General features: G+C 39.0%; 2 protein-coding genes across 2 annotated transcripts in view; one reads left to right on the forward strand and one right to left on the reverse strand.

Moving 5' to 3' along the window:
• The window catches only part of GPC6 (glypican 6), a gene marked incomplete at both ends in the record, with an annotated part of 751,009 nt that overhangs the window by 444,935 nt on the left and 280,516 nt on the right, over positions 1-25,558 (forward strand). The window lies entirely within an intron of this gene.
• On the reverse strand, positions 10,401-11,671 carry LOC309571117 (transmembrane protein 50B-like; the record flags this gene model as incomplete). The annotated part of the gene is given in 4 exon segments (XM_082278324.1): positions 10,401-10,702; positions 10,704-10,827; positions 10,829-10,919; positions 11,524-11,671. Coding segments are annotated over 4 exon segments (615 nt in total). The 3' UTR covers positions 10,401-10,450.

Below are 25,558 nucleotides of genomic sequence, written 5' to 3' on the forward strand. Positions count from 1 at the left end.
GGAGGAAGTCATGTGTCCTGGGGAGCTGCTCTGTGTATAGCCTCTTTCTCTATTAAGCGAGTGGGTTGCACTTGGAGTTATAACATGCTTCTTTCTTCCACTTTAAGGTCAGTTGGATGCCTGATTGATAAATAATGTCTTTGTCCACTACTTTCATGCAGTTCAAAATGCAACTCATCAGAAAGGATGAAAATCAGGAGCAAATTGAGTCTGCTTGTCTTTCTTTTTTTTCAGGAAGAACAGTAAATTATTATAGTAAAATTATATGACTATTTGTTATATTATTAATGCTACTTGCAAAATAGATTGCCTCAACAGGAATGGCAGAATGTGATACTTTATTTGCAGAATGGGAAATACATCATGGTCATTACAATTCTGTTAAAACAAACCTTCTAGTAAGAAAAGATACACAAGGAAATTATGAAAGGAACTTACGCAAATAATCAGAGAGATGGAGCACCTCTCCTAAGATGAAAGACTGAGACAGAGTTGTGTTCTTTCAGCCTGGAAATGACAAGGCTCTGAGGAGACTTTATTGAGGCTTTTTGGTATTTAAAGGGAGCTTCTAAAAAAGATTGGGTGAAACTTTTTAGTAGGGGCTGTAGAGATAGGACAAGGCAGGATGGTTTTAAACTAAAGGAGGGTAGGTTCAAAGTAGACAGAATGAAGGAATTTTTTATTATGGGGGTGGTGAAATGCTGGAACAGGTTGCCCAGAGAGGTGGTAGATGCCTCATCCCTGGAAACATTTTAAGTTCAGGCTGGATGAGGCTCTGAGCAGCCTGGTTTGCTTGAAGATGCCTCTACTCATTGCAGGGAAGTTGAGCTAGATGACACCTTCCACTAGACTAGGTTGCTCAAAACCCCATCCAACTTGGCCTTGAACACTATCATCCACAACTTCTCTGGGCAACCTATTCCAGTACCTCACCACCCTCACAGTAAAGAAGTTCTTCCTAAAATCCAATCTGAGTCTGCCCTCTTTTAATTTAAAATCATTACTCCTTGTCCTATCACTATACCCCCTCATAAAGAGCCCCTCCCCATCTTTCCTGTAGCCCCCCCCTTTAGGTACTAGAAGGCTGCTTTAAGGTCTTCCTGGAGCTTTCTCTTCTCCAGGCTGAACAACCCAAACTCTGTCAGCCTGTCTTTGTAGGAGAGGTGCTCCAGACCTCTGATCATCTTCATGGACCTACTCTGGACTCACTGCAACAAGTCTTCCTTAGGCTGAGAACCCCAGAGCTGGATGCAGTACTCCAGATGGAGTCTCACAAAAGCAGAGTGAGATTATATCCTCCCTTGACCTGCTGGTCACTATTCTTTTGATGCAGCCATGGGGCTGATTTTCTTTCTGGGCTGTGAGCACACATTGCTGGGTCATCCTCAGTTTTTTATCCACCAACATCCCCAGGTCCTTCTCTGATGAGCTGCTCTCAATCTACTCATCACCCAGCCTGTATCCACGTTTGGGATTGCCCCAACCCAGCTCCTTACATTTGGCCTTGTTGAACTTCATGAGTGAAGTTCACCTTCACTCTTGAAATTCACCTGTCCATGTGTCCCCCTATCAATGCTGAGTCCAAGTGTCAAGGCTGCCAAGAACTTTCTGAATGGCATTCCTTCCCCCTGGAGTATGAACCACACCACACAGCTTGGTGTCATCTGCAAACCTTGCTGAGGGTGTCCTCAGTCCCACTGTCTGTATCACTGATCATGTTCAACAGCGCTGTTCCCAGTACTGACCCCTGAGGCATGCCACTCCTCACTGGTCTCCACCTAGGCATCCAGTCATTGACCACAATTCTGACTGTGACCATCCAGACACTTCCTGATCCACCGAGAGGTCCATCCATCAAATCCTTGTCTCTCTACTTTAGAGAAAAGGATGTTGTGCAGAGCAATGTCAAATGCTTTACATGAGTCCAGGTAGACAGCATCAGTCACTCTTCCATTATCCACCGGTGCTGTAACACTGTCATTGAAATTTGTCGAACACCATTTGCCCTTAGTGAAGCCATGCTGGCTGTCACCAGCCTGTCACCTCTCTGTTTTCCTTGTGTCTTACCATAGTTTCCAGACGGTTCTGCTCCGTGAACTTGCCAGGCACAGAGTTGAGACTGATTGGCCTGTACTTTTTTCCTTTAAAAACGTGGGGCTATATTTCCCCCTTTCCAGCCAGGGGAACTTCACCAGCATGCCCTGACTTCTCAAATATGATGGCTACTGGCTTAGCAACTTCATTACAAGTTCCCTCAGGATCCTTGGATGCATCTCATCAGGACCCATTGACTTACATACTTTTAGGTTCCTTAGATGGTCTAGAGCTCAATCTTCTCCTGTGGTGGGCAGTAATTAATTCTTCCAGTCCCAGCCTTTCAGTTCTCTGAATTGGGTGACATGGTGAGGGCATGTGCCAGTGAAGAGTAAAGGGAAAATAATTTTTGAGTCTGCAAGGTTTATGTCCACAATGCACAATAAACAATTCCAGTGATGGTTTCTTTCAACATATGTATATTGTCACTCATTTTTCTACTCACTCAATGCCAGGCTTCCGCAATCTGGAGGGGGATCTCACCAACTTTGAAATAATTTTTTGCAAACTTTATCTATTTTACTTGTTGATTGGATTGTGTGCTATGACATCTGGAACACTAACCCCAGCTGTCTTTGTAGTCAGTGCTCATGTGGCATCAAAATTAGGAAAACAAGCTTATTCATTTACATATTTGCATATTCATAAACCCACCATTTTTGTCTATCAGTAAAGGCTGGGTGCAGAGACAAATGAGCCTGGATCCACTGATTTTAAAGGACCTGACATGATTGACACTAGCTGGGGAAACCCAGCCTCCTGTGTTTAGCTCTGGTTTACACCGAATCACATAAAGCCAGGAAACATGATGTGGCAAGTGCTTAGAAGTGTTTTAAATCTTCTCTTGAGAAGCTTCTGCAGAACAGTACTAATTTCAAGTCTGTGAAACATTACATGCAAAAGAACTGGGATCAAGCAAAAGCAGCACTGGACCCATGAAATAAGCCTGAAAATTATTTCCAGCAGAGGATATTGGGACGTAGCTAGTAAAAACTGCCACAGGATCTGAAGTTACACTGCTGTGGCCATCGCATAGGTGGAATGGGACCTCCAAGATACATTTCTGCTGGAATATTATTACTCGATTTATTTTTCATCTTCCCCTGCAGCTGGAGACTCTCCCTCAGTTTTAATGAAAATAAAAACACAGCTGGGTAGGAACATGATCTCCTGGAAAACAATGAATTCTTCACACTTCATGGAATAACATAAATAAAGAGAACCCACAGTAGGGTATCAAAGATTACACAGAGGAGTCAGTGACTGACAGAAATAAAGTAAGGAGCTCTAGCTGAAAACACAAGTTTGGGGAAACACAGTCTCACGGGAGGTTTTTCTGAGGAATAATGAGGGTGGCTCCAAGCACAGTTTCCTGGGGAGGGAATGAGGTGAAGTGTATAAGTGCAATGGCACTAATGTGCAGGCTCATGTTGTTCTGGTCACCTGCCAAAGCCAGGACACCCCTGAAGCATTTGATAAGGGATTCAGGAATGGTAGCTGTTGGCAACCAAATAACCAATCCTCATGGACTTTACTGTAGATGTTTTTCCATGTGCATGTGTGTGCATTATTTACAAACATGCACATGTGTTAAGACTGTTTGTATAACTATCAAAGGTTTAACAGTGTAATTAAATAGGTGGAAGTACTGTCTTACCGATATGACTGCTTGATATATTAATAGATTTAAACATGGTTTTTGTAAGAGGACATTATCAACTTGAAATCTCACCTGCAGATCAAAGTATTTTTACTGTTTAAAGGCATACATTAAGATATGATAGGTATAAGGTAATAGAGATTGGAATATTTCACCTGTTGTTCTGTTTATTTAGCGCATGTGACAGCATTTCATATATAGTGGGTTTCCCCAGTTACACAGTGTCACCTTTAGTTGTAGGGATCTTGTTCAAAACAAAGAGAAAAATCATTCTCAAGGGGAAAATTTTTGTGTCTTTCTCTTTTTACTACCTGTCCTCAATCCAGATTTATTTTAAAACCTGGCTCCAAATGAAAGCATAAAAAAGCTGAGAAAAATTATATTTATTTGCATGCTTTGAAAAAAAACATTTCTGTAAAGTTCTCCTCTAAATCAGGCCCATTGCCAGGGTAATTAATGAGCAGATGCAGTCCTTGGAACTACTTTTAACTCATCTCTTGAAACTGATTCAATTTTAACTTGATGATCTCCCTTTAATGGCGCTTTCTATAGAGTCAGTGCTAGTTAATAGCAGTATTCCCATTTTTGCCAGGAAATGGTTTCATATAAGGTATTTAGGGGATATCTCAGACCTCATGTCAGATATTATGATACCTGAGAATTTATTATTACCTTCTTAAATGCAGTAGTCCCTGGAATAAAATTGTGGCAGTGCAAGTGGCTCCAGCCACTCTGTCTCCTGAGGAAAACTCATCCAAGCAGCTGTGGTGGTCAGCAACCCAATTTATATAGGAAACTTTCAGTCATGGTGAAAACCCATGATTCCCTTGTGTCTTTTGCATGTTTTCTCTCAGTGGGTTAATGATCTCCCCTCCCTGTTTTATGTATGAGGTTATGTATATTCACTTCCCTTCTTTAATATGTATCAGTTCTAGAAAGTTCTTTGTTCCTCGACACCCCATTGGATCCTTCCCTAAGTCCTTCCTATGTGTTGTTCCCATTGGTTTCCTTGCTGTCAACCCCGCCTACCTGTCCCTATGCCATTGGCTGAGATCCCTTTCCCCACCTACTCTGTACTCAGTGTGAGCTCTCTGGACTCTGTCAAAAATTTGGCTCTTTGTCCCTGTCCTTCACTGGAATAAACCTGTGTGGAACAGAGACAGAGAATCCCCTCTCTTTCTTCTTTGCCTTTGTGCCTTCATTCCAGCAACAGGAGGAAAACTCCCTTGGGTGAGGGGCTCTGCCCCTTCCTTTTGTGTGTCTCAGCGGGGATTGCTGTCTTCCCGAGGGCTTGTAGCATTGACCTCAGGCTTCCTTTGTCGGCGCATGAGGGGTAAACCCCCTTCAGCTTCCTCTCAGCTGCTAAAAGCCCTGACAAAATCTTGGAAATGTGAAAAAGAAAAGTATTCTTTTTCAAATATGTGGAACTATCGCAGGAGGAAATAGCACTTATTGCACATTTAACCATGCAGCTCACATTTCTTCCATTTTTACAGCTGAAAATGAGCCTTGTCCTATGATTATGATATCTTCTGATCCTTTTTGTGTGACAAAAGGGCATATTTAAATTTTATCCATCATTAACCAAAGCCAAGCCTCAGGAAATGCTTGTATTTGCTAGAGGTGACCTTTGGTTTACACCTGGAAGAAACTGTGGCTTTGGCTCTCCAAGGGTGGACTGCCTTATAGAAGCAGAGCTGTCTCCGTACAGCTGTGTTTGAGATCTGGTTTGAGTGTGGTAATGGTTCAAAAATGTAGAGGAAAGGAGGCAAGCAATTCTGAGAAGGACATGAACTGAAGTTTATTTTTCTTTAAACAGTGTGAGGTTTGGCTCTGCTCTGTACCTCCACAGCTGAACCTTTATTATACTCTCAGGAATGATGGTTTTACTGTCAACTTCCCAGACAGTTTTTCAGCAACTTCTCTGGTTAGTTTTCATCTTCTTTCTCATTTTTAATGACTCTTTAAAAGAAGACTACTATCATCTCTAGCTGTATCTAAAATTCTCAGGTCAAAGAATTAGAAGAAACCATTTATTTTCCCCCTAATTATATCCCTTATATTGAATTTTTGGCTCACTTTAGGCAAAGTCTTCCCCAAATTATGGAATATAACACTGTTATTTGTAAATGGGGCAATTGTAGTTTGTCAGCCAATTTGTTGCAAGCAATTTGTTCAGTAAGATTGTGGGAGGAACGACTGTGGAGTAAATGAGCTGCATGGAAGAGAGTAATGGGAACAGGCTATGAATTACTTTGCTGTGAACAGAAATGCTTCTGTTAATCTCTTCAGAAAGAAAACAAAAAATCAGTATTTCTACTTCCTATATGGTTTATTTCCTTTTTTTTTTGAGATGTAGTTCAGATCTCAGAGACCATTTGCCCTCTTGGCTTTAGTTAATGTCTCTATTTTATCTCTGTATTTAAATAACTGACAAATCTCCAGAGATAGGGGTAGTTAGGAAGGGTCTTGAACTGCTTCTTCAGCTTGGCTTCAAAATAATAATAATATTAGAAAAGTGCAGTGTTTCATTATATAGCAGTCAAACTACTGTCAGTCAGATAAAATACGAATTTTGTGTTCCGGTTTCAATTTACATAATAAAAAAAAAGAGAGAAAATGTGAAATACTTTTTTAAATTATATTTTTATTTAAATGGCACACTTTAAAAGGCTGTTTGCTTTAGCAGATTCAAAATATAATTTATGCATTATGTTTGCTTTATAGCATTAGGCTGCCCACAGCAATTACAGCCAACAGCTGAAGTAAAGTGTGTTGTCAAGCAAATAGTGAAAGAGGGAATTAAAGGAAACACCTGTGTCTTGTTATTAGAAATCATATCCATGCTGGACTTGTAATATCCTAAATGATACAAATTTAGCTAGAAGTAACAAAGCAGATGGAAACATCTGTATATTGTATGCAGTGACAGTTATTGGTAGAGTATCTGGCCCTGGTTTTCCTCTCAGTAAACATTATTTGCATAGTAGTTTTCATCCTTTGCATCCTTGACTTCTGAAAAAAACTGATGTTTGATGAAGACAGAATAGTTTATATTAGAATGTTAGTACAGGTAGACAGTCTGGTCCTGATACAAATACACAGGTACAGATGTAAGTCATGTAAATGTCCAGTACGGACTTACTGTGAACATTCTAATGGGCGTAAGTAGAAAATACAACATTTAGACTTTCTTGTTGAACATTCCACCTTCTCACTAAGTAAAAAAACTCAGGAGAAGGTGTTGCATTGCCAGGGATTGTTGAGATGTCAAAAAGCACATCAAATGCAGCCAGGTTTCCACATCACCATAAGTGAAAGACAAAGGAATTTAGTTCTCCCTAGCATGAAGTGTCTGTGCTGGAGGCACAGAGCATGCAAGCAAACTGTCCCATTCTACTCTGCGGTCAAAGGACTGCGGCAGCCATTCAGCTGGGCAGGTGTCAGTGTCTGTTTTAGTTTGATCTCAGTATGTCTGCAGCCTCCAGCGGCTCTATTGACTAGGTCCTTCTCTGGCTGTTATGGGAGCTTGGACAGACTTCACTTGCAGACACATAGGTGGTAAGACATTTTAAGCTGAATGTCTGAAACCCAAAGCTGAATCTTAGTTTTGTAGTTCCTTTACACACAGATTCAGTTCCTAATATGAAAGGATTTGCAGTATATCGGCCACTATAACTCTGTGTTAACTTTTAAGAGAACTCAGATGTCACCTGACTATGGTTGGAAAAGATGGTTTTTCTGCTAGTACCTACACATTTCATTTTTGTACCTACACATTTTTGTACCTAATGTCTTCTCAAGCCAAGCTTTCCTTGGAGAATGGAAAGAAACCCAAAAGCAGGAAAAAAAAAAAAAACCCAAACACCTCCCCCCCCCCCCCAAAAAAAAAAAACAAACCAAAACAAAAAACTCACCAAAACAGATTATATGCAATGGAAGAACCTAGAGGACCTTTAAAATTAAATTTATGGCTCTTTGTAAAATCAATTTGAGTGAAAATTCTGCAAAGGAGAATTCTTTAAAAGTCTCCCGTCTGTATAAAATACTAAAAGAAATCCAGTGCAATAAATCTTTTAGACCCAGATTTTCTTTTTCATCCTTCTAAGATGTATCATAAATATGAACTCTTTTTTTCAGTTGGAAGGCGTTCTGTCAGCAGGATAAGATGGTTGGATGCTGGGTACATTGGACCCAAATATGTCAGATGCTACAATGATAGATGCTAAACCAAAGTTTGAGACAGATTAAGTTAAAAATATATGGAATTATGATAAAATTCTTTTCTGTGAGTGCTTGATGACAGATATTATGCATTTTGGCATGTGAAATTTTTCCAAGATTATGTATTTGGAGTGTGACTCAGAACTGACTTCTTGCCTATATGGACAAATGAAGCTTTTGAATTGCTCTTCTCCTTCATTCTAGGTGGTTTACACCTTATGCTTCCGAAGAAAATATTGCCTAATGCACCTATCCAGTTGTGGAACTTCTGACAAAAAAATTTCTTCCTCAGATCATCCATGCAATCCATTATTGCTTCATCTTTCTGAATTCATTTTTATAGCTTTTTGCGTAAGTGTAATGTTTTTTGAACTTAGTGCTGTTCCTGTAAATAGAGAATCCTTTTTAAATTGTCCCAGTGTAGTTTTCTCAATGATTTCTTACAGATGATCTACAAAGATTCTCTTTTGCTTAATTTGACACTTAGAGTTGCTAGCTGGGGAGTTAGCTTTGAGTTGGCTAAGCACTCTCACTGTAAGAGATTCTTGTGATGCAAGAAGAACAGTCATTTTAATTGCAGAAAGAGTAAGTTATTTTTCTGTAGCTTTTCCCCTAATTCTGCTCACTGTATTAGTAAGAAAGTAAGTCGCACACTCTTCTATTCTTCATCCAGTTATTGAGCATGTTATGTAATAAAAAGGAAACATAGTACTAATGAAATTACATTTCCTAATGCATTATTCACCAATCTCCAGGGTTTTAATGCTATTTTGTATTGCTAAACACTTACTATATTCATTATTTAACATGCAAGAAAAATGCAGATAAACCAGGCCATTTGGGTGGTAAATCAGAAGGCAGAGGCAGGGAATGTCTTTTCGTATCAAATCTTACTATGCTCTCTCACCAAATTTTAAGAAACTCTGCAAAGACAAAGTCTCTGTTTAAAATAAAACAAAGCAAAATAGCCTTGCATCTGTTGTATTCTCCCCTGTTTAGCGTCTTCCTTGTTCGGAACGTAGCCATGATGCTCTCCTATCTTTAGCTTCAGAGAGTACCTCGTTATTTCTGGCCTTGCTTACTCTGCATTTCCAAGGCACTAAACACCTTCATAGATCTCTTATTCTCTGCATATGGGTTGCTCATACATATCAATGACAGTTGTCGACAGATTCTGCCTGTAAGCCTCTGAGTATGTTTTTTAAATCCTTGGTGACAACCAACCTGGTAAAGCAGTTAGGCAGGAAAACTATAGAAAAGGAAGAAGAACTAAGAGAAAAAAATGGAAATGCTTTCTCTAATCCAGCAAAGGTTACTGTTGGAAAGGGGAAATTGAAGTCTTCAGTGTTTTGTATCACTTTTGTATGGTAGAAACTATGATTCATATATCACATGGTGCCTAAATGTCTCCAATAGTGACACTATCCAATTACACTTTTCTTGGAAACTAGGGGTTTCATCCAGACCCTGTGCCATTGGTTATGGATGGGCTATGCTTACTTACAGCTTGAATAACTAATCTTCCTGTTTCAATTAGGGTGTAACACTCCTCTAAGGACTTCAGTCTTCTAAAGCTTAAATATTTTGAGATGTGCATGGTGGCTCTTGTCCTAGAGACTGGTGTGCCATTTTTTATTTAGTCAAGAACCAAATTTCCAATATATTTCTTTATTAAATCACTATAAAACTTAAACTTCTTTCCACTTGAAAATTCTTTTCATGTGAGATAGTATGTTTGAGGCTGTCATGTGCTTTGTCTTCAGAAAATCTCCGGGCAGAGTGCCATGCCATTCCTGTATACAGGTCCTTTCTGCCTTAGTTTGTCCAATCATTATTTCATAGAATCACAGAATATGCTGCTTTGGAAGGGATCCATCAGGATCATTGAGTCCAGCTCCTGGCCCTGGGCAGGACACCCCAGGAATCACACCATGTGCCTTAGAGTATTGTCCAAATGCATCTTGAAATCAGACAGACTTGATGCTCTGAATATTTCCTTGTTACAGTGCTCAGCCGCCCTCTAGATGAAAAACCTCTTCCTGATATCCCTGCAGAGAGACCTCGACACATCAGAGAACTGGGCAATTGCCAACCACATGAAGTCTAACAAGGGCAGATGCTGCGTTCTGCCCCTGGTCCAGGGGTGGCCTCTGTCCTGTTTGCTCACTAATTGTTCACTGAAGCCTCGGACACAGGTGAAGGTTTGGAAGATGAAACTGATGGAAAGCCATGGATTTGAAGGAGGAAGCCTGGAGATTTCAGAAGGAAAGCCTGGCAGCCTGCCATTCCCTTTGAAATATATGCAGTCCTATGTACATATTCACAAGTGTGTCCTGGGAAAAGAGGAGCTTCGGACAGAGCCTGGAATTGTCTCAGTTCCAACAGTTTGGGAAGCAAACCAAGAACAAAGGACTGTGAATTTATCTACATACAAGAACCACATGGCAACTATGGACCAGACCAGGAGTGAGCTCAGCCCCACAGTTCTTCTGTTCTCCCAAACTTGTAGATCAGAGTGCTGAAAAATATTAATGCATTCTGGAAAAACACTGCTAAATCAGGGTACACGTTAGTGTTCTGTGTAACATATGCTCCAGAGAGGATCCACATGGAACCAATGAGTGATCCAAACATCAACATGAAGCCGATGAAGAGCCAGATCCAAGCCCCTGTTCTTCCTAAGCATCCATCACTGTAGCTGTCTCCTCTCACCTGTGCATTTGATAACAGCATTTGTCATGAAGAAGGCCAGCATGGAGAAGACCCCACAGGTGTGGAAGGCATGGTTCAGCTGCTCCAGCTTGGGATAAACCACAGCAACGTCGATCATGATCCACCAGCCTGTGAAACAGCACCCCGGCCATGATGGAGGTGATGGCGTTGCAGCGCTCGCTCCAGTCGATGCACTCGCACTCCGGCCAGCGGAAATTGTCCAGGAACCCTGCCGTGGTCACGGCTCACACTGCCCTGAGCTCTTCCATAATAGCCATGGCTGAGTGCCTGCTCCTGGGGGCGGGAGGGATTTAACAGCTCCTCCTAGTTTAGTGTCATCAGAAAACTTGCTTAGTATCCCTTCCAGTCCTGCACCCAGGTCATTACTCAACATGTTGAAGAGCATGGGGCCTAAGATGGAGCCCTGAGGAACCCCACTAGTGACAGACTAGTGACAGGTCACCAGTCTGATGTCACCCCATTCATGGTAACCCTTTGTGCTTGTGAGCCAGCTGTCCACCGATCTCATGGTGTGTTTATCTAGCTGTGTGCTGGACATTTTGTCCAGAAGAATCCTGTGAGAGACAGTATCAAAAGCTTTGCTGAAGTCCAGGAAGATTGTTTACTGGCTTCCCTTGATCAGTTAAGTGGATTATCCTGTCTTAGAAGGAAGTCACGTTCAACAAAGAAGAAGCTGCTCTGGCTGTGACCAAAGACTTCATTGTCTTCCAGGTGTTTTTCAATACCTCCCAGAATAATCTTTTCTATGATTTTACTGGGCACTGAAGTGGGACTCACATCTCACTTGTAGTTTCCAGGGTCCTCCTTCTTACCCTTCTTGAAAACTGGGACAACGTTCACCAGCTTCCAGTCAGCTGGGACCTCTCTGGATTCCCAAGACTGCTCAAAAATCATCAAGAAAGACTTTGCAATATCAGCCAGCTCTTTGAGGATTCTCCAATGAATCCCATCAGACCCCATAGATTTTTAGGGATCCAGCTGGAGCAGTAAATACCACATAAGTTCAGGAACAGCTGAGAGTTTATCTTCCTTGCAGTCATGGTCATCCAGCTCAGAGCACTGAGACCTGCCTCTGTCATCAGTGTGAACATGGAGACGTAAAACACACTAAACACCTCTGCCTTGCCTCTGTCCCTGTTTGCAAGGACACCTCATCCTGTATTGGCCTGATGTTATTTCTACATTGCCTTTTGCCATTAATGTATTTGAAAAAATATTTGTTGATATTTTTGTTCCTGTAGTGATCTGAATTATATTTTACTCCTCTGTGTGCCCTTTTATGACCTTGGTGTGTTTTCTAAAAATCCACTGTTTGTTGACCTATGTGTCAGAATACTAGCTTTCACCTGAGAATATTTTTTTAACCTTTGTAGTTAATGGGGGGCGGTGAGGAGGAAATAACGCCAAACCACAAATTGTGGCTGCTCAAAGACCCAGAGATTCTAAAACTCAAAGAGGAAGAACCCAAAGTCATCAGCGTTTTACCCAAATGTAAAACATAAAAAGCTGTTGAATAAAAATGAGCCTGATTTTGGAGGAACTGACCCACAATTGCTGAACGATTGCTGAAGGCTCCTGGCTGTCAAGGCATCAGTGGGAGCACCTGCAGTGGAGCCCCTGCTGTCCAGTTAGCCTACTGCCAGTTTTTCCCCATGTGGTGGTACCAGGAGAACCTGCAAATTCTCCACTGGGATTCCTGCTAGGTAAGTGTCAATATATTTCATTTTGCAGGTGATGTCCAGAGCAAATTATATTAACAAGGAGTCCCAAAATGGGTATTTGGGAAGGACAGCATTAGAGCATAATGATGGATATTGCAATAGATATGCTAATACTTAATTAGATAGTCTACTTACAGACATCTCTATAGTAATCATTACGAGACCAGCTGTGTTCTGATTATATCAGCAATCTGAACTTTATCAAATCATTAACTTATGCTATTAGTAATTTCAGGAGAGAGTCACAAAATAAAATGGCTGGTATTGCTGTTATTGTAATACATGACATAGTAAAGTTGCAACTGATAATTAACCATGTGATCAATCCTTATTAAGATTAACACCTCTATGTTTGTCAACCACGGAGGATTATAGTTTTAAATAACTCAACAGTTAGGAATTGATACTCTGATTGAAATATAATCTCTCAGGAAGAAACTTTATAACTGTGAATAACACCCTTTGGGCAGCAAAGTGCAGTGCATGGGTTACCATGCACCTTGTGAGATAGTTGCAGGCGGTACATGAAATAACAGGGCTCCCATTTGGCAATGTCGCCTGGAATAGGTGCCAGAAAAACACGTGCTTAGCAGTCCATGAAAGAACTTGTACAAACCTGGTGGGACTTGTGTTCCAGAAAGTATCTACAGGGTGTCTGAAATTGCTATAATTTAGGAAATCTGGAAGGATGTGGGTTGGAAAGCACACTTTTTTTCACTTTCTGTCAGCTGCAGTGAAGAAGTTGTGTTTTGCTGTGCTGATGGATAGTGCACTGGACTGGTGCTTTAGAAATTCTCATTAGTACCTACTGGCATCAGGTCTGGAGGGCAGCACTCAGGTAGGGCTGCAGCGTGGTGTTTGTTTTTCAAAATCCCTTGTGTTGTTACTCAGGAGCATTCTTTTCTCCCTCACTGGAACTGAATTGCATCATTTAAGGTTACAGATTGAGTCAGCTTTCTGCTAACATTCCCTGAGTGAAATGTGCCACTTCTGAAAGAGTGTTAGACTGACAGCAGTATAAGATGAAGCCATTTGCTTATCCACGAAAGTTTCTGTAGAGTCAGTGTCACCACATTTGCTAACACATGTATCTAGTCGTGGTTTGATGTTTCTTTTCTACATTTGGAAAACACAATGTCTAAAGTGCAGCTTAATGACCCATAACCTGCTGGTCATTCAACTTCACAACAACTTCAAGTCTGCAGCAATCTGCACCTGTATTTTTTTGTGAAACAAAAGAAGCTGATTCATTGAACTGAGACCATTAAATCATTTTATGGATGTCCCCAAACATACCTTGCTCTCAAATATCATGAGAGAACTAACCTTGTGAAGGATAAGTCACAACATTATTCATTGCTCTATTTCAACACATCCAGTATTTTTCATGTTGTCCTGTTTGTAACCTTTCTAAAAGAAGAAAAGGACAGCATGATTGTTAGCATATTCCCAGTCTACATCGTCATTCAGCTCTTCCTCATTTCATCTTTAATATCTATTCTTTTAATCCAGAAAAAGACTTTCTTTCCTGTCTGCACTCCCTGAAAGATACTAATTCAAAATCACATTAAGGCAAAAAGCCCAGGTCACTCAACAGGAATAAAGATATGAATTTCCACTAATCACATTCTCTCTTCCAGCACTGTGGTTCCCCAGTGAAATGAAAAGAACCAAACATCCCACTGGGTCTTTTATAAAACTGTGCTAACATTACATAATCCCAAAGGCACAGGAAAGTGTGATAAAACTGTAAGTTAAAGCCTATGTTTTGTCTGTTCATGAGCAACCTGATTGCCTGTGACACTCAGGCTTTTCTCTCGTGCTTGAAAATCCTTCTCTCCTTGGAATTTAGCAGAAAATTTCTGACCATCATTTTGACACCTCAGTGTCCAACTGAAAAGATGACTTCCTTGCACATCTCAGGCTGGCAGAGCTTGTTTTTTTTTGTTGACAGTGCAAAAGTGCTGTCATTTGTAAATTTCCTGTCTCAATTTTTTGTTTGGCAACAGATGGGGGTTTTGCAATTCTGTTACTTTTAGTGAGTATTTTTGTGAATGTTCTTCGGTTTAAGTGAACCAAAGGCAGTCACTGCTCAGTGGGTATTGTGGTACTTGCAATGATGCTGGCAGGTTTTTGTGACTGGGTGGCATAAACGTTCATATTAAAGAAACTCTTAATGGCCCTGAGCCAATAAAATGTTAATAGAAGTCTAACAGTAAGAGCCAACACTGTCTTAGTGATTTCAATAAGGTAATGCAACAATTAATTGTTTTCTGGATTGAGACTAGAGTGGATTGCTGCATATAGATCAGACTGAGATGCATTCTCCATAGTTATTTTTATTTTTTTTTAACTGTTAGCATTTTTTGTGTACATTTCTTGGGAGTGAAGAACATTCCTAGATGCCTATGCAAACATTTTGTTTTGCCTAATATATTTCCTAAGAAAGGAAGAAAGATCAAAACTACGACATCCCCAATTAAATTTGCAGTTACTATTTAAAAAATGCAAAAGGATGATTCTTGTCCTTTTACCACTCAACTAAAAGCTAATCGTTCCTCTGCCCTATGAAAACCTATTATCTCTTCATGTGGAGTAGGTGACTAAAACCATGACATTTGAGGAAAACTACTTAAAAAAAAAAGGAGGATGGTGGATTGCCTGAGTACCAGATTCTTAGTTCCATTCAGATGCCATAAACAAAAAGAGAAAGAATATTTATCCCTAGGCAGAATATCAGTTTACTCTCCTAAAACTAATACAAGATTCCTCTTCACATTTCATTAAAAAAACCAAAAAAACAACAATGAAAGTCATCTTTCACTAGTGACAGAGTATTTTGGTTCTGCAATGAAGTCCAACTCCAAGAAGGCTCATTCCAGGGAGTACTTTGTGCATACTGTTATTCCCATTAGCAGAATTAAACAAGGTCCTTAAGTTCACTGGTTTAATACTGTGCTAAATAGTTTATTACTTTGATTCAAAATGGAAAATGTTTGAGAAGCTCTTGAACAGGATTTGGGAAAGAAAGTTCTAAAGTTACCTTGCATCCCATAAATGTTCTTCTAAAGATGGCTCCAGGATCACTAAGGGACATTGTAGTAAAAGTAAGCATCCTAGGTGTGTTTGAGTACTGATGTGAGGGGCGTGCATGGACTCTGAGCACTCTTCACACTGTTCAGCTTCAAATTCTGTCTATTTTATTACAGTTATAATAGGAAATAAGTTCACCATATACCACCACAGCAATGGATTGGCCTGTTTCATAGTTTCAAAGAAAAATGAATCATCTTGGAGTAAAAATTACGGTTGAGGGTGTGAGTTCTCTTTTAAGATGTCCAGACATAAGAAATGCTGTGCACCATTACTTTGCAACAGGCTTTGTGGGTTTTTTTCCTTCTAGCATTTGTGTTTCTCTTGTTAGTCTGCCATCCATCCCAGGTGCCACTGCAGAAATGAGCAGTTTGTGAGTGAAGAAAAAAGAGAAGTTATCATCAGGGAGATGGCACAGAAATCCAAAAATATGGAATGGAATAAATGGCAAAATCTTCTCTTTGTTTACAAGCCAAATTTTAACTAAGGAAATCAACTGCAGCTTGAAAAGTTTCCTGCCAGAAATTTCTGCAATCAAATCAAAATTCAAACCTTGTCTTGGAGACCCTGTGATTTTATTGCCACTCACTTGAATCCCAAGTAAGCCACCAGTGTCTAAACATTTCATACACCAGGCAATTTGTCAGATTCTGAGGATGACACCATAATTGCCATAGCATATTTTTTGTACTGAGTAATGTTTTCTGCACCTCATTCAGTACTGTGTATTCTGCATGCAAGTAAGCTCTAATATTAAGTGCTTTGATGAAGTACTTCTCACCTTATTTATAAATAACTTAAGAACAATAGGGGCAGATGGGGGTGAGTTAGGGAAGGAGCTTCTGTTTCCAGTAAGTAACATACAAAAAAAAGCAACCATTTCCTGGGTTCCTGCAGACAAACGAATTTCCTTTCATGTTCACTGAATACCAGCTTTGAGCAATACTGGTACTGGGAAAGGCAAGGCAGACCAAAAGATAGTTGATAGGAGGGTACAGCCCCTCAAAACTCCATGAAAGGTGTTTTTCCATATGGTGGTGGAATAGATGCATGTTAAACATCATGGAATTTCTACGTGTTCATTCCTTTAATTGATTCTCAAGTTTTCAGTCAGTTGAAATATGGCCTTAAAACAACTCAACATTAATGTGACCGGGACATAATTAAAGCACATTTTGTAGTCTGTCGCAGATGTCTTTGTTTTTTTGGTTGGTTTTTTTTTTTTTTTTTTTTTTTGGGGGGGGGGGGTGGTATATTGCTCAAATTAGAAACCAAGTTTTAGGAATACAAGGAGACTTGCATTATCGTCTGGTTTTGTAATGAGTTTTTTCAATATCCTTTTCAAAGGATGTCATAAATCTGAGTTACCTCTGTTAAAGTGTTAAAATGAAATTATTTAGCCTCATGACTGACCCACAAGATGTGTCTTTGCGTTTTGTCATGTTTCCAGCAATTTTCCCTTCCACCTTGCTGTGAGGCAGTTGTAGGACTTGTGCACATCATCTTCTTTCTTCTTTTAAGTAGGGGAAAAGTCACAATGGTTTCATGTCACAGAAGTAAACCAAGAAATTATTCTTTCAATTGTGGGAATTTTTTCTTGCAAGACTACCATAAAACTGTAGGAAAGTATGTAGTCTTCTGAAGTAAACTGTAATTGAATCTATTCAGATTATCCTAAGCAAAATTGTTTTCCTATATTCTAATATCAGAAAGCATGAGGAATTTTAGTTGCTGGGACCACACACGTGTACATATAATGTTCTAGTGTTAGTTGTTTTAAAAAATGGAACATCCAAATGGTATTTCATATGACACAGGTGGCAGCCATCTTAAAATCTTTAGCATTCCTTCAAAAATTATGGTAAGTTTTGAAACAATTCTGCTCAAAACTTTGCACACATAAGTAAAAATTAAAACTAGAGTGCTTACAGAAAAATATATTCTTCAAAACTGAAAAATAAAAGGTTAATCTTGTTTGCATAACAGAGCTTCAAAAAACACTGATGTTCGGTTGACCAAATATATTCTATTTTTGTTAACCTGTATATTTTAACGAAAAACCTCCTCTAAGGACTGCAGTTTTGTAAATTGTAAATAAAATTATTCATAATGAGAATTAAGGTAATACATGTTACTATGGAGACCATTTGAGAATAGAGGCATTAAAGTATAGCTTGCTTTCTTTCAGAAATTGAAACAAATGCTTATGAAAACTTTTAAAGGCATTAGTTCAACTGCAGTACTTGAAAGAATAATGTAATGGAAAACATATATCTACTTATTGACAGAATTCCACAAAGTGAGGCGATCATGATGACAGAGTTATGTTTTTGGTTGTGGGGAAAGTAGGCATCTTTTATTTGTATAGCCAAAACTGATGGAAGACATTGTTAGTCCATGGAAGTGGAGTATTCGAAAACAATTCATAGAGAAAGGTTTGACAATCCAAGTAATGCTTATAGGAAATTGTATCAGGGACTATTTTCAAAGCTGGTTTATTTGCTGGGTATGTATGACTGCTATATGTACTCTGGGGAATTACTCTAAATGGATAAAAACCAACAGTTGGGAGAAAAAAGTAGATAAGCATTTTTTTAAGGGCCCTCTAAAAAATAATTTGTATGCCTAGCCTGTCCTTATTCAGTGGCATAAGAGGTTGCAAGTAGCATAATATTATGTCATTTTGCATTTTTGTTTTCTCATTAGGCTTCATAGAGAAATATCTCACTGTTCACTGGGAACACAGTGTGGGAACCAGTAAGTAGTGTAGCGAAGGAATATGTATCTGAAATCAACACATGCTGTTATGAAATGCAATGGTGTGAGAAAGGAATTTGGAGAAAAAAATATAAGTAAAAAAAGAAAAGGGAGAAGAAAGTTATATAAAAAAAAAAGCATGAGTGAAAGTAAAAGAAAGCAAGGGAAAGGGAAGATAAAAGATAAAGTTTTATTGAAAGCTATTTCAAATCTTCACTTCTGCAATGGTAATTTCTAGTCTTCATTTGGTTTCGATTCTTTTTTCACTGGATTTTCTCTATGCCATTTCTCTTTCTTGGCTGTTCAAATAGCTCAGACATGCTTTTCTCCATTTTTCTTATTCTGTTTTCTTCACATTTGTCATCTCTTCTCTGAAGAAAAAATGTGGCTCCTGAGGGTATTTCTCCACTTGTTTTTCAGGATTCTGTTAATGAAAGGGTGGTTTCTTAGGAGCTCTGAGAACCAAACCCGATTGTTCCTCTGCCCAGTTTTCTACCCTATTTTCAACATACTTTTACTCTGGAGGTTTTTTGGGACTTACGTTTCTGTTATTGAGTGTATGGAACTGTATTTCATGTTCAGGCTAGCTTAAGCCACATACTTAAAATTTGAAGCATGTCTTATGGTTCAGACATAGTTAAAGGCCATGAGCACAGCCCAGTGGGGCAGGGAAAATAAAGCTCCACAAGGATTTCCATGCTAGAGAGAACAGTGATTCTCATGTTGTCATACCAGAACACTGCAACAGGGACTGAGGATTAGACAGGGTTATTTGGGTTCCAGGATGACTGACCTGAAACACCATTATCAGAACCCTCACTGTCTCATGTTCTCCTACAGGTGTAGGAATGACTTTATGCAGAAGCACATTGCATAAGAAGAGCATGTGAGAAGTGAAGAAGACCACATACAAAAGGTTTTGTATTTTGGCTGAAGTTTCAGCAGTTAAGATACTTTTTGCCCACTTGGTGGATCAGCTGAGCTGAATTGACCTTTAGTCAAATCAAATCATATAGTTTTGTATATGCTAGAGATCAAGAGTACGCACACATGCACATGGAGTGATAATGACAGCTGAAACATAGAAAAGTTTTATCCTAGGATAAAAGTAATTTATTTTGTATTAACTTCATTTCCCACGTCATAAATGGAAAAAAATTCAGTTTAAGCCAAAAGGTACCACTTTAGTTACTTAGGTCAGTAAATTTAGTACTGCAGCTTCTTTATAATCTTAAACTAGGGTAGCTCAGCATTCTTTTGAGAACAAAATGGTAGTCAAGAAGAGAATGAATTGTGAGGTACTTGAGAGGGAAATAACTGAAACTACCTATTGAAAGCATAGAAAAGGAAATGCAGCACAGATGTGTGTGAGGTACTTTACATTCAAAGCAGAGATGAAAGCATTGTGAATTTAAATTAGCATAATGACCTACAGAAACTACGTCAAGGTCTCTGGAATTATTCAGCCCTGGCAACCAGAAGGTGTTCAAATTTTATTTTATCCAGAGTTCAAATTAAGCCCAAGCACTGGTAGCAGTCATTTCACCATTTGCATGGAGGAAGCACTGTGGAGGACTTTATTATCTGAGTAGAGCCTGTTGCAGTGCTCCACATTGTGCTGTTGTTTGAAAAAAGTGTTGCTCTTCCCCCCTTTTTTTCTTTCTTCCTCTGTATTTTTTCTCTCTTTTCCATTACTGTTTCCTACAATTCTGGGATCAATCAAGAAAAGCCCATGCTGAAAGGACCCCCAGTAGATCATTTGGTCCAGAAATATGTGAGAAAGGGAGCCTAGATGGAGTTAATTAGCACCTTGTGCAATCACATCTTGAAAACCTTCATCAATGGGGCCTCCATCATATCTCTGTTGAGGTTGTTCCATTGACTGAGTCTTCTCACTGTAAAAATTTCCTTTTTATGTCAAGATGAAACTTCTCCTGGTGAAACTTCTACCTATTGTCCCATATGTTCTCCAGGTGGCTCCTTGTGAAGAGAGAGCCTCTGCCCTCTTTGTGTCTGTCCTTTAATACTGGAAGACTTTTATGAGATCCTGACTTGTATTTCTGTTCTCCATGGAGAAAAGGCCTAACTCCTTCAGTCTTCCTTCATAGAGGAAGTTCTCCAGTGCTTTGATGATCTTCATGGCCCTTCTTTGGACCTTCTCCAGTCTGTACACAACTTGAATTATGGGGATCAATGTTCCAGGGGTACTCCTCTTTCTTCTTTCCCTTCATTTTATTACTGAAATAAAGAGCTGTCCTTGACTCTTACTCTTTAGTTTTATCTTTTCAGAGGGAAAACTCAGACTTCTAAATATCTGAAGGTGGATAAATAAGGCCATCCACTCACTATTTCAGCATGTCTTATGGTTGAATTCTTGTTAAAAGTCTTGGGGTTTTTTTTTATGTGGGTTGTGAGTCTCTGGAGCCTAGTTCAAAAAGTTTAAATGGATAAGGTTGGCAATACTGGGAATCAAGCTTTTGAAATGTTTCAAAGAGGATGATTTGTCCTTTCTTATGGTCTATCTTTGAAGAAATATGAGAGATGTTCTTTTTTAAAATAAAGCACAATTTATCAGGCTGTTATGATAAAATAATTATGCTTTCTTTTAAGCCTAAAAAGTGCAAGTTTTGCATTGAAATCAAAAAAAGATATCTTGGCTGGGAAAAAGTTCAGAACTTAGATTTGCTTCTTTCACAAGAAGATGCATGCCCGCATAGCCAATTTGTAATTAGCAGCATTAAGGGGCACAGTACCCAAATCAGTAGATATAAGCTGTTTGGCAATGACATCTACACTATTTGTACATGCGATTAAGTTCTGAATTAGCTGTAATCTCTCAGGGAAAAAAAATAAAGTGTCACCATGGACAGTTCAATGAAGACATCTGTTCAGTGCACACCTGCAGCCAAAGGGGAAGTGTTATGTGCCTTTTATTTCAGTGAAAGCCTTACAGAAGAGATAATGACAGGAGCAGGCTCGGGGTGCTGAACACCTGCTTGAGAGGTCTTGTCTTTGCTCTGGTAAGAGAGAGGATATGAGACTATGTGACCCATTGTTTTGTCCCAGGATGGCAATTTCTGTGTTCCCATAATGAAAGGAACAAAACCTTCTGTGCAAGAAAAAGCAAAGAGATCTGCAGATAATATCCAATTAGTGGTTCAAAGGCTAATTAGGTAAGTTCTCAAATAAAGTTTTGAAGGTGATACAGTCAGCTAAGCAGGGAATTATCATAGGAGAGGATAATGATGCTCTCTGAACAGCTCAGGAAAGGACAATCAAATACCCTCAGTGATGCCTGAAATGGTAAGAAAAAGAAATATACTTAAATGAACATACAAAAAAAAAAAAAATGTCCTTAAAGTAGTGGTTCTAGGAGTCGCTAATGGAATTTGGGCCAAATGAAGGATGAGACTGATCTATTCTACTTTAAAATAACTCATGTTCTGTTGCTTATTTCTTAGATTTGAGATTTGAGATTTATCATCAAAGAGTGGAACATGAGCTATTTTTTAATTGAAAGATATACAGAGACAGACATTAATGCACTGATATGCACACACACTCACATACACACCTTGCCTGTAGTTATTCTGAAGTATATTATTTGAGACTGAAGTCCTAAGGCTCAGTTCACCCCTGAATTAATAGCTAGGTGATTGGATAACATTTAGAGAGATGGTCCACTCAAACAGGAAGGTAACTTGCAGATTGATTTATTCAACTTTTACAGAATCTTCCTAGTTTAATGACAGTATGTCTTCTGGAGGGTGTGAATTTTGTGTGGAAAGAGGGTTATTCTGTTTGCAACTGCAAGCATTAAACATCCAGGCAGTTGTTAGAGGCAAGTACTGCCTAGATCAATAACAAAGCTACAGAAAGAACTCCTGCATGCATGCATTGCTTTCCTTCACCTACATGAGTACAGCCTCTCCCAACAAGCAGGGGTGTGCCTCCTTAGTGAGAGCCAGTGCTCACCGTGCACTTCGGGGCTGGCTGAACTCATCAGTTCCAGCTCTGAGCCTGCGGCCCCATGTTAGCACTGCTGACACTTTGCTGCATGCCAAGGCAGGGAGCAGTCCCACTTGGAAACCCAGCTTTCCCTCAGGGCTGCTTTTCAGGAGGAGTAGCTGTGTGGTCATGCAGTCACATCAGCTTATGCCTGTACAAAAGATACGATGAGAATCGTCCACCGAGTCAGGGCTCTTTCTTTCTGCCTGGGTATGAATGGCCTTCAGCAAATCATGGAATATCACCTTTTTGTGTTCTTCCTTCTTTAGCCTCCCAAATTTACAAACTTTTGTCTTTTGCGTACTCTGATTCCTTTTTCCTACATGCAGCCAATATTTGGGTTTTCATATGGTAATCCCCTTTATAAGAAGCAAATAATGGAATATATAATATTTATGAGGTTTTATAGTCTGGCTCCAAAAGTCACCATGTGAATTAATGTCCTCTGTGGTTCAGTGCTACAGCATGAACTACCAAACTGTTAAATGCTAACATACATCAGCTTTCCATCAAGCTAATAACCAGAGATAACAAGAGAGCTAAATTACACTCAAACATGCTGAATGCTTCACTGACAGGGTTTTTTAAAAACTAAGTATTTTCAAAACTTTAGGTGTCCTAAAACTTTGCAAAACCGGATTTGTGAATTTTGTCTTTGTTGCTGTGTTTTGTTATTCACACCACTACTAAGTTCATTCCTTATTAAAGAGTGTGTTATACTGCAGAGTGTGTGGAATCACTATGCTTTCTAACCAAGGGAAAGACGTAGTAACATGGTCCTGGGGTCACCAAGGACAGACAATGCTTTTAAGATGGTCTCCTGCATCTTGCCTGAAGGTCCTTGTGACTTTCAAGGATAACTGCTAGACTGAGTGTTTTCTGCATGGCATTTTTTTTTTCTTGTCACATTCATTCAAACATAAGAAAATATTTGGCATTAGGGAAAATTTACTGCCTGAGCTCCATGCTTGCAAACTTGACATGCTCAGAAATATATCTATCACCCACAATACGTTTTTTTTTATTTAAAATGCATCATGTGTCTGTTTTGGGGTTACTTTCTTGAAATCTGAGTCCCCAAAAGTGGAGTTTAGGAAAAATTTACGGGCTGAATATCTTATCAATGCAGGGATTCTCTCCGTAAACTTACATCCTACAAATTGCTTGTGAACATAGTAATTCAGATGACATATTCCAATATATATGAGCAAAGTTATTCATGTAAGAGAAAGCCTAAATGTGTGTAATGCTTTGCATTCTGTATATGCTGAGAAACGCCCTAACATCTCTTTTGAGATTTTTAATGCAAATTATAGCACCTGCGTAAGTTCAGATTGTTCTAGCCTCATCCAATAACACTACAAATTATTTGTTTGCCCCTCTCAGAGCTACAACAGGTGCACTGAATGTGTAATCTGTTTTTCAAGGCCCTGCAGAAACTTTTAAAAGTGAATTTGTGCACTCTTGAAGGTGATGCAACTGTGTGCACCAAGGATGTGCCATAAAAGATGCCATTATCCTTCAAAGTTAGATGTATTTTCTTGTCATAAGAAAAAGAGATACGTGGCATTCTTAATATGTTGCTCAATTCCAGCAATTTTATGGAGCATTGCAACTGTTTCAGTGTAGTACTATTTCATTCTGGAATATTTTCTTCTTTATAAATACTCTATTGATGGCCTTTCCACTGCCACCCTCTTTTTTGGACCAGTCATAATTGCACCACTCTTATGTGGAATGATTGCAACTATTATTGAGATATTTATGTCTTTAAAAGCTGTTTCTCCTTTTCTTAACCAAATGTTTAAACCTCCTACTTTTACATGCATTAATTGAGCAAAAATAGGGGAGTGACAGCTCTTATTTTAAAAGATGTTTTCTTTTAAAAGTGTTCTTTTCCCCAGTTCGGATTTAAGCAACTTCACCTGTAAAGCAGATCAGAAATATAAACCCTGACATGAAAGTCAGTATTTAAGCAGCTCAAGGTATGAGGCAAAACTGAAGAATAAAAGACATTGTTTCTGTTTTGATCGCTGGACACTAACTGAAATTTTAGAAATTTAGTGTAATACTGTGCTAAGTTTATGAGCAAAATATTGCTTTTAATTTGGTTAAAGGGATCATGTGTTTTTCAGTCTCAAAACAAAAAATAAAGGTGGGATCAAAAATATAATTGCTTTTGATTTGCATTTAAAATAAGACTATAAAACCTGTTGTAAAGCACTGTTGGTACAAAGGAAGATTAAAAAAATAAAGATAATAAATTGTTTCTTAAGACAGAAGGATATTTAAGTGAAAGGAAGGAGAACAAGGCAATTTTGAATTTTGGTTTTGGAGAAAAATCGATGTGAGTTAGGTCAGTGCAACATTACATATAGGCTAATGATCTGGATGAGAGAGTAGGCAATGAGCTGGATATTTACTAATAACAGTCTTTAAGGTTTTTTACTTAATTAGCATGATTTGGCAATTAAAATCCAGAGCTCTGCAGATGCAGACACCCTGGCCCTGAGCAGCATGATGCCTATGAAATTCAACCGAGTATAATGTTCATAGGTGAAAATGACTGAAATAACTGATCTTTTGTGAGTTTGTTATGTGGGGTTTGGGTTTGGTTTTTTTTAATCTGAAAAATGAGAAGCCGTGAAAGGAGGATAGAGAGAATGGCTTTTCTAAGGAAAAGTTTTCTTGTGGGAATTTTCTGCTTGACATTACTTGTGCTGTTTGTGACAGTTTAGGTAAAAAATAACCCATAGAGGATTTTCTCAAACAAGAAAATAAATTTAAAAAAAGACAGGAAGCCATAAAGTCATAACGATGACATTGTGAATGTTACTCTCTTGCTTCATTATATCTTATCACTTTGATCCTATGATTTTAAGGCAAATGGTGCTGTGACTGAAACAGTTGTCTTGCAAAGATGTGTATAAAATAAACAGTACCACCCAGCAACGCCTTAGTCTAATGAGGAGTTGTTGTATGCCTAAAAAAAAAAATTAAAAAAACAAAAATCCCAAAAAAAGACTAAAAATCAAATAAACAAAAAATCTCCTCACATAATAAAAGCAGTCAGAGCTATGGAAAAGACAGGGAAAAAATTGAATCATCTATATTCTTGAGTGGGAAGTGAGCCCGTTACCCTACCAAAAGAACAAGGAACCTTTGGTAAACTCGACAAGGACACGCTGAAGGCTACAGAAGAAGGCACCATGACAGTTTGCCGCGGACTGTCCTCAGATCCCGCACTCATTGATATGAGTGGTTTTGA

This window comes from Coloeus monedula (genome assembly GCF_965178545.1).
Source record: "Coloeus monedula genome assembly, chromosome: 3".
Taxonomy (NCBI): Eukaryota; Metazoa; Chordata; class Aves; order Passeriformes; family Corvidae; genus Coloeus; species Coloeus monedula.